General features: G+C 44.7%; 1 protein-coding gene across 2 annotated transcripts in view; it reads right to left on the bottom strand.

Moving 5' to 3' along the window:
• Positions 1-524: 524 nt before the first annotated feature.
• The window catches only part of saxo4 (stabilizer of axonemal microtubules 4), a 24,578-nt gene continuing 14,962 nt past the window's right edge, over positions 525-10,140 (bottom strand). For both annotated transcript variants that reach the window (XM_082957475.1, XM_082957474.1), the window contains 4 exons: positions 4,396-4,467; positions 3,283-3,377; positions 1,861-1,962; positions 525-699 (listed from right to left, as the gene is read on the bottom strand). In XM_082957475.1, coding sequence (XP_082813601.1) covers positions 681-699; positions 1,861-1,962; positions 3,283-3,377; positions 4,396-4,467 — 288 coding nt within the window. In that variant the 3' untranslated portion in view covers positions 525-680. The remainder of the gene's footprint in view (positions 700-1,860; positions 1,963-3,282; positions 3,378-4,395; positions 4,468-10,140) is intronic.

The following is a 10,140-nucleotide window of genomic DNA, read 5'->3' as shown; positions in this document are numbered from 1 at the left end:
AGTGGTTAGAGGAGGCAGGTAGCCTAGTGGTTAGAGGAGGCAGGTAGCCTAGTGGTTAGAGGAGGCAGGTAGCCTAGTTGTTAGAGGAGGCAGGTAGCCTGGTGGTTTGAGGATGCACGTAGCGTAGTGGTTAGAGGAGGCAGGTAGCCTAGTGGTTAGAGGAGGCAGGTAGCCTAGTGGTTAGAGAGGCAGGTAGCCTAGTGGTTAGAGGGGCAGGTAGCCTAGTGGTTAGAGGAGGCAGGTAGCCTAGTGGTTAGAGGAGGCAGGTAGCCTAGTGGTTAGAGGAGGCAGGTAGCCTAGTGGTTAGAGCGTTGGACTAGTTACCGAAAGGTTGCAAGATCAAATCCCCGAGCTGACAAGGTTAAAATCTGTCGTTCTGCCCCTGAACAAGGCAGTTAACCCACTGTTCCTAGGCCGTCATTGTAAAATAAGAATTCATTCTTAACTGACTTGCCTCGTTAAATAAAAGGTAAAATAACACATCTCCTGTGGATTTACAGAGGCAACACTTCTGAGTCTTTGAATCCAAATGGATAAAAATCAACCGTTTTTATTTGGATGGAAATAGCAGCACCCATGTCATTGTCATCTGAATATGTCATCATCTCTGTTAGCCAGTTGAAGAGATATTAAAAGGGCATTTCATGGGCGAGCTGATGTCTGAGCTTGTACCTTGACTGTCAGTGCCTGAGGTTAAACCTGTGGAAGAGAGGAACATAGGGAGGCATATGAGATACAACATTTCTGTCATAACAGCATATAACAAGAATATAGTGGTGTGTTAAACGCTCTACCTACCTGTCTGTCTCTACCGGTCTGTGTGTTTCCCAGTCTGGGTGTCTACCTACCTGTCTGTGTGTCTACCTGTCTGTCTCTACCGGTCTGTCTCTACCTGTCTGTGTGTCTACCTACCTGTCTGTGTCTCTACCTGTCTGTGTGTCTACCTACCTGTCTGTGTCTCTACCTGTCTGTGTGTCTACCTGTCTGTGTGTCTACCTACCTGTCTGTGTCTCTACCTGTCTGTGTGTCTACCTGTCTGTGTGTCTACCTACCTGTCTGTGTCTCTACCTACCTGTCTGTGTCTCTACCTGTCTGTGTGTTTCCCAGTCTGGGTGTGTGTCTACCGGTCTGTCTCTACCTGTCTCTGTCTCTACCTGTCTGTGTCTCTACCTGTCTGTGTGTCTACCTGTCTGTCTGTGTTTCTACCTACCGGTCTGTGTTTCTACCTACCGGTCTGTCTCTACCTGTCTGTGTGTCTCTACCTGTCTGTGTCTCTCCCTACCTGTCTGTGTCTCTCCCTACCTGTCTGTGTCTCTACCTGTCTGTGTCTCTACCTGTCTGTGTCTCTACCTGTCTGTGTCTCTCCCAGTCTGTGTCTCCCAGTCTGTGTCTCTACCTGTTTGTGTCTCTACCTACCTGTCTGCCTCTACCTGTCTGCCTCTCCCTGTCTGCCTCTCCCTGTCTGCCTCTCCCTGTCTGCCTCTACCTGTCTGCCTCTACCTGTCTGCCTCTACCTGTCTGCCTCTACCTGTCTGCCTCTACCTGTCTGCCTCTACCTGTCTGCCTCTCCCTGTCTGCCTCTCCCTGTCTGCCTCTCCCTGTCTGCCTCTCCCTGTCTGTCTCTACCTGTCTGTGTCTCTCCCAGTCTGTGTCTCCCAGTCTGTGTCTCTACCTGTTTGTGTCTCTACCTACCTGTCTGCCTCTACCTGTCTGCCTCTCCCTGTCTGCCTCTCCCTGTCTGCCTCTCCCTGTCTGCCTCTCCCTGTCTGCCTCTACCTGTCTGCCTCTACCTGTCTGCCTCTACCTGTCTGCCTCTACCTGTCTGCCTCTACCTGTCTGCCTCTCCCTGTCTGTCTCTACCTGTCTGTGTCTCTCCCAGTGTAACCATTGGTCCTGTGCTTGTGGATGCTTCCCCTTGTCCAGCCTGCTCTTAGCTTCTCCTGCGCTGAAACGTCACAGAACCTGGAACATATTGTAGCGACATCAGTACAACACCTAGGGGCAGTTTCCCGGACACAGATTAGGCCTTTTCCTGGATTTAAAACTCAATGAAGAATCTCTATTGACATTTTTTTTTTTTGGTCCAGGATAAAGCTTAATCTGTGTACAGGAAACTAGCCCGTAAAGACCTTGTCAAGAGGTTTGGACCTCTAGATGTAACAGTTAAATGACAGTCACAGGGACCAAGGTTCAAGTCCTGATGAGGACTTGAACATATTAGTCATTTAGCAGACACCCTTATCCAGAGCGACTTACAGTTAGTGAGTGCATACATTTATCATACTGGTCCCCTGTACATTTACCATACTGGTCCCCCGTACATTTACCATACTGGTCCCCCCCCCCTGTACATTTATCATACTGGTCCCCAGTACATTTATCATACTGGTCCCCCGTACATTTATCATACTGGTCCCCCCGTACATTTATCATACTGGTCCCCCCAGTACATTTATCATACTGGTCCCCAGTACATTTATCATACTGGTCCCCCGTACATTTATCATACTGGTCCCCCCGTACATTTATCATACTGGTCCCCCGTACATTTATCATACTGGTCCCCCCGTACATTTATCATACTGGTCCTCCGTACATTTATCATACTGGTCCCCCCCCCCGTACATTTATCATACTGGTCCCCCCTACATTTATCATACTGGTCCCCCCGTACATTTACCATACTGGTCCCCTGTACATTTATCATACTGGTCCCCCCGTACATTTATCATACTGGTCCCCCCGTACATTTATCATACTGGTCCCCCGTACATTTATCATACTGGTCCCCCGTACATTTATCATACTGGTCCCCCCGTACATTTATCATACTGGTCCCCCCAGTACATTTATCATACTGGTCCCCCGTACATTTATCATACTGGTCCCCCCAGTACATTTATCATACTGGTCCCCCGTACATTTATCATACTGGTCCCCCCAGTACATTTATCATACTGGTCCCCAGTACATTTATCATACTGGTCCCCCCTACATTTATCATACTGGTCCCCCCGTACATTTATCATACTGGTCCCCCCCCCGTACATTTATCATACTGGTCCCCCCAGTACATTTATCATACTGGTCCCCCGTACATTTATCATACTGGTCCCCCCAGTACATTTATCATACTGGTCCCCAGTACATTTATCATAGTTTCTTCATCTCAGGTCCCTTATGTTTTTTATATATTCACACTAAAACAATAATGACAATAATACACAATACAACACAAGACATTTGACAACATGATGTAAATAACAAGAGATGAGTACTTACTTGGTCTGGTAGTGAGTGCGGACGCGAGAGGAGTCAGACGGTGTGTGTGACGGGGTTTTCAGATTTGGTGAGTTGAGGATGAATCCTGAACTCTCCTGGAAAGCAAACTAACGGTAACACTTTACCCTGCCAGTAACTAACGGTAACGCTTTACCCTGCCAGTAACTAACGGTAACGCTTTACCCTGCCAGTAACTAACGGTAACGCTTTACCCTGCCAGTAACTAACGGTAACGCTTTACCCTGCCAGTAACTAACGGTAACGCTTTACCCTGCCAGTAACTAACGGTAACACTTTACCCTGCCAGTAACTAACGGTAACAGTTTACCCTGCCAGTAACTAACGGTAACGCTTTACCCTGCCAGTAACTAACGGTAACACTTTACCCTGCCAGTAACTAACGGTAACAGTTTACCCTGCCAGTAACTAACGGTAACGCTTTACCCTGCCAGTAACTAACGGTAACGCTTTACCCTGCCAGTAACTAACGGTAACGCTTTACCCTGCCAGTAACTAACGGTAACGCTTTACCCTGCCAGTAACTAACGGTAACACTTTACCCTGCCAGTAACTAACGGTAACAGTTTACCCTGCCAGTAACTAACGGTAACGCTGTACCCTGCCAGTAACTAACGGTAACGCTTTACCCTGCCAGTAACTAACGGTAACGCTTTACCCTGCCAGTAACTAACGGTAACGCTTTACCCTGCCAGTAACTAACGGTAACGCTTTACCCTGCCAGTAACCAACGGTAACACTTTACCCTGCCAGTAACTAACGGTAACGCTTTACCCTGCCAGTAACTAACGGTAACGCTTTACCCTGCCAGTAACTAACGGTAACGCTTTACCCTGCCAGTAACTAACGGTAACGCTTTACCCTGCCAGTAACTAACGGTAACGCTTTACCCTGCCAGTAACTAACGGTAACACTTTACCCTGCCAGTAACTAACGGTAACGCTTTACCCTGCCAGTAACTAACGGTAACGCTTTACCCTGCCAGTAACTAACGGTAACGCTTTAGCCTGTTAGTATAACGCTTTAGAAAATGTTATAAGCATGTATGAGCCTTCATAATGTGTTATTAAGGCGTATATGATGTAGCTCTCTAACCTTCTTCCCGATAATCTTCTTCTCAGCAGGTGAGCTGATCTTCTGAGTCCCAGAGCCAGGTAACACAGAGACCTAGAGGTAATACACAGGAAGTGACATCATACAGTATAACAGAGCAGCTTCGAGGTAATACACAGGAAGTGACATCATACAGTATAACAGAGCAGCTTCGAGGTAATACACAGGAAGTGACATCATACAGTATAACAGAGCAGCTTCGAGGTAATACACAGGAAGTGACATCATACAGTATAACAGAGCAGCTTCGAGGTAATACACAGGAAGTGAGTCGTTTTAGTGTAGACATCGCCATTGAGGACTTCCAAGTAGTCACCTGGGAGGGGAATCCTATGTGGGGGATCAGACCGCAGTGGCTTCTTCAAACTGGGTTTGTAAACCAAAGACTAAAGGGCGGATTCAATCACATCCACTTTAGCAGTCATCCACATAGCAGTAGAGTACAGTAGAGTACAGTACAATACAGTAGAGTACAATACAGTAGAGTAGAGTACAGTACAGTAGAGTACAATACAGTAGAGTAGAGTACAGTACAGTAGAGTAGAGTACAGTACAATACAGTAGAGTACAGTACAGTACAATACAGTAGAGTACAGTACAGTACAGTACAGTAGAGTACAATACAGTAGAGTACAGTACAGTAGAGTACAGTACAATACAGTAGAGTACAATACAGTAGAGTAGAGTACAGTACAATACAGTACAGTACAATACAGTAGAGTAGAGTACAGTACAATACAGTAGAGTAGAGTACAGTACAATACAGTAGAGTACAGTACAGTACAATACAGTAGAGTACAATACAGTAGAGTAGAGTACAGTACAATACAGTACAGTACAATACAGTAGAGTAGAGTACAGTACAATACAGTACAGTACAATACAGTAGAGTAGAGTACAGTACAATACAGTAGAGTAGAGTACAGTACAATACAGTAGAGTAGAGTACAGTACAATACAGTAGAGTACAATACAGTAGAGTACAGTACAGTAGAGTACAGTAGAGTACAGTACAGTACAATACAGTAGAGTAGAGTACAGTACAGTACAATACAGTAGAGTACAGTACAATACAGGAGAGTACAAAACAGTAGAGTAGATTACCTTAGAGTAGAGTACAATACAGTAGAGTAGAGTACAATACAGTAGAGTACAATACAGTATAGTAGAGTACAATACAGTATAGTAGAGTACAATACAGTAGAGTAGAGTACAATACAGTACAGTACAAGACAGAATAGTAAAGTACAATATAGTAGAGTACAGTGCAGTACAGTAGTGTACAATAGAGTACAGTGCAGTAAAGTAGCATACAGTAGAATAAAGTACAGTGCAGTAGAGTACAATACAATGCAGTAGAGTACAATACAGTAGAGTACAGTACACTACAATACAGTAGACTACAGTTCAATACAGTAGGCTACAGTACAATACAGTAGAGTACAGTACAGTACAGCAAAATACAGTAGAGTACAGTAGAGTACAGTACAATGCAGTACAGTACAATACAGTAGAGTACAGTAGAGTACAGCAGGGTACAGCAGAGTAAAGTACAATACAGTACAGTACAATACAATACAGTACAGTAGAGTACAATACAGTGCAGTACAGTAGAGTACAGTACAGTAGAGTACAGTAGAATAGAATACAGTAGAGTACAGTAGAATAGAATACAGTAGAGTACAGTACAGTAGAGTACAGTACAGTAGAGTACAGTAGTGTAGAGTAGAGTACAATACAGTAGAATAGAATACAGTACAGTAGAGTAGAGTACAGTAGAGTAGAGTATAGTAGAGTATAGTAGTGTACAGTACAGTACAATACAGTAGAGTACAGTAGTGTACAGTACAGTACAATACAGTACAGTAGAGTACAGTAGTGTACAGTACAGTACAGTACAATACAGTAGAGTACAATACAGTAGAGTACAGTGCAGTACAGTAGAATACAATACAGTAGGGTACAATACAGTACAGTAGAGTACAATACAGTAAGTACAATATAGTAGAGTACAATACAGTATAGTAGAGTACAATAGAGTAGAGTACAGTAGAGTACAGTACAATACAGTATTGTAGCTTACAATAGAGTAGAGTACAAATCAGTAGAGTACAATACAGTAGGGTACAATACAGTACAGTAGAGTACAATACAGTACAGTACAATATAGTAGAGTAGAGTACAATACAGTACAGTAGAGTACAGTAGAGTATAGTAGAGTAGAGTATAGTAGAGTACAGTAGTGTACAGTACAATACAGTACAGTAGAGTACAGTAGAGTACAGTATAGTAGAGTACAGTACAATACAGTACAGTAGAGTACAGTAGAGTACAGTACAGTAGAGTACAATACAGTAGAGTACAATACAGTAGAGTACAATACAGTACAGTAGAGTACAATACAGTACAGTAGAGTACAATCCAGTACAGTAGAGTACAATACAGTAGAGTACAGTACCATACAGTACAGTACAAGAAAGTACAATACAGTAAAGTAGATTACAGTACAGTAGATTACAGTAGAGTACAGTACAGTACAATACAGTACAGTACAGTAAAATACAGTACAGTACAGTAGAGTACAGTACAATACAGTATAGTAGCGTACAATGGAGTAAAGTACAATACAGTAGGGTAGGGTACAGTAGAGTACAGTGCAGTACAGTAGTGTACAATAGAGTACAGTGCATTACAGTAAAGTACAGTAGAGTACAGTGCAGTAGAGTAGAGTGCAGTACAATGCAGTAGAGTACAATACAATGCAGTAGAGTACAATACAGTAGTGTAGAGTACAGTACAGTAAAATACAGTACAGTACAGTAGAGTAAAGTAGAGTAAGTAGAATACAGTACAGCTCAATTCAGTAGAGTAAAGTACAATACAGTACAGTACAATACAGTAGAGTACAGTAGAATAGAATACAGTAGAGTAGAGTACAGTGCAGTAGAGTACAGTAGAGTAGAGTTCAGTAGTGTATAGTACAGTAGAGTACAGTACAATACAGTACGGTAGAGTACAGTAAAATACAGTACAATACAGAACAGTACAATACAGTAAAGTACAGTACAGTAGAGTACAGTGCAGCACAGTAGCATACAATAGAGTGCAGTAGAGCACAGTACAGTAGCGTAGACTAGAATACAGTGGAGTACAGTACAGTAGAGTACAGTAGAGTACAGTACATGTAGCAAAGTAGAATACAGTAGAGTACAGTGCAGTACAGTACAGTAGAGTAGAGTACAGTAGAGTAGAGTACAGTAGAGTAGTGTAGAGTAGAGCACAGTGCAGTGCAGTACAGTACAGTAGAGTAGAGTACAGTAGAGTACAGTAGAGTACAGTAGAGTACAGTAGAGTAGAGTACAGTACAGTAGAGTAGAATAGAGTAGAGTACAGTACAGTCCAGTACAGTACAGTACAGTCCAGTACAGTACAGTCCAGTACAGTACAGTCCAGTACAGTCCAGTACAGTACAGTCCAGTAGAGTACAGTCCAGTACAGTATAGTACAGTGCAGTGCAATACAGTAGTGTACAGTAGAGTCCAGTGCAGTACAGTGCAGTACAGTGCAGTACAGTGCAGTACAGTAGAATACAGTAGAGTACAGTAGAGTACAGCACAGTACAGTAGAGTAGAGCACAGTACAGGAGAGTAGAGCACAGTACAGGAGAGTAGAGCACAGTATAGTAGAGTACAGTAGACAATAGTTTTGGCCAAATAGAGATCAACGTTTTTTGGCTCTTGAAGGTTGGAGCCGCCCTGCTGGCTATACATCTCAATCACAGGAGGATGGTGGTAACGACTAGAGAGGATGGGCTGGGGGTAACGACTAGAGAGGATGGGCTGGTGGTAACGACTAGAGAGGATGGGCTGGTGGTAACGACTAGAGAGGATGGGCTGGTGGTAACGACTAGAGAGGATGGGCTGGTGGTAACGACTAGAGAGGATGGGCTGGGGGTAACGACTAGAGAGGATGGGCTGGGGGTAACGACTAGAGAGGATGGGCTGGGGGTAACGACTAGAGAGGATGGGCTGGGGGTAACGACTAGAGAGGATGGGCTGGTGGTAACGACTAGAGAGGATGGGCTGGGGGTAACGACTAGAGAGGATGGGCTGGGGGTAACGACTAGAGAGGATGGGCTGGTGGTAACGACTAGAGAGGATGGGCGGATGGGCTGGTGGTAACGACTAGAGAGGATGGGCTGGTGGTAACGACTAGAGAGGATGGGCGGATGGGCTGGTGGTAACGACTAGAGAGGATGGGCTGGTGGTAACGACTAGAGAGGATGGGCTGGTGGTAACGACTAGAGAGGATGGGCTGGTGGTAATGACTAGAGAGGATGGGCTGGTGGTAACGACTAGAGAGGATGGGCTGGTGGTAACGACTAGAGAGGATGGGCTGGTGGTAACGACTAGAGGGGATGGGCTGGTGGTAATGACTAGAGAGGATGGGCTGGTGGTAACGACTAGAGAGGATGGGCTGGTGGTAACGACTAGAGTCTGGAGACGCCGTGGAGAACGTTCTGCTTCCTGCAACATCCTCCAGCATGACCGGTTTGGCGGTGGGTCAGTCATGGTGTGGGGTGGCATTTCTTTGGGGGGCCGCACAGCCCTCCATGTGCTCGCCAGAGGTAGCCTGACTGCCATTAGGTACCGAGATGAGATCCTCAGACCCCTTGTGAGACCATATGCTGGTGCGGTTGGCCCTGGGTTCCTCCTAATGCAAGACAATGCTAGACCTCATGTGGCTGGAGTGTGTCAGCAGTTCCTGCAAGAGGAAGGCATTGATGCTATGGACTGGCCCGCCCGTTCCCCAGACCTGAATCCAATTGAGCACATCTGGGACATCATGTCTCGCTCCATCCACCAACGCCACATTGCACCACAGACTGTCCAGGAGTTGGCGGATGCTTTAGTCCAGGTCTGGGAGGAGATCCCTCAGGAGACCATCCGCCACCTCATCAGGAGCATGCCCAGGCGTTGTAGGGAGGTCATACAGGCACGTGGGGCCACACACACTACTGAGCCTCATTTTGACTTGTTTTAAGGACATTACATCAAAGTTGGATCAGCCTGTTGTGTGGTTTTCCACTTTAATTTTGAGTGTGACTCCAAATCCAGACCTCCATGGGTTGATAAATTGGATTTCCATTGATTATTTTTGTGTGATTTTGTTGTCAGCACATTCAACTATGAAAACAAAAAACTATTTAATAAAATTATTTCTTTCATTCAGATCTAGGATGTGTTGTTTAAGTGTTCCCTTTATTTTTTTGAGCAGTATATATACACAGTACCAGTCAAAAGTGTGGACAACTTTTGTGCCAGCGAGGACATAAGAAAGTAGTCGAGATGACTAGTTTGATTGAGCCTCCTCCATGTATATCTCACTAGGTCAGGATATTAAACCTCCTCCATGTATATCTCACTAGGTCAGGGTATTAAACCTCCTCCATGTATATCTCACTAGGTCAGGATATTAAACCTCCTCCATGTATATCTCACTAGGTCAGGATATTAAACCTCCTCCATGTATATCTCACTAGGTCAGGATATTAAACCTCCTCCATGTATATCTCACTAGGTCAGGATATTAAACCTCCTCCATGTATATCTCACTAGGTCAGGATATTAAACCTCCTCCATGTATATCCCACTAGGTCAGGATATTAAACCTCCTCCATGTATATCTCACTAGGTCAGGATATTAAACCTCCTCCATGTATATCTC

The sequence above is a fragment of the Salmo salar genome, chromosome 10 (genome assembly GCF_965601325.2).
Source record: "Salmo salar chromosome 10, fSalSal1, whole genome shotgun sequence".
Taxonomy (NCBI): Eukaryota; Metazoa; Chordata; class Actinopteri; order Salmoniformes; family Salmonidae; genus Salmo; species Salmo salar.
Note: the sequence above shows the minus strand (reverse complement) of the source record. Positions and strands in the feature narration are given on the sequence as shown.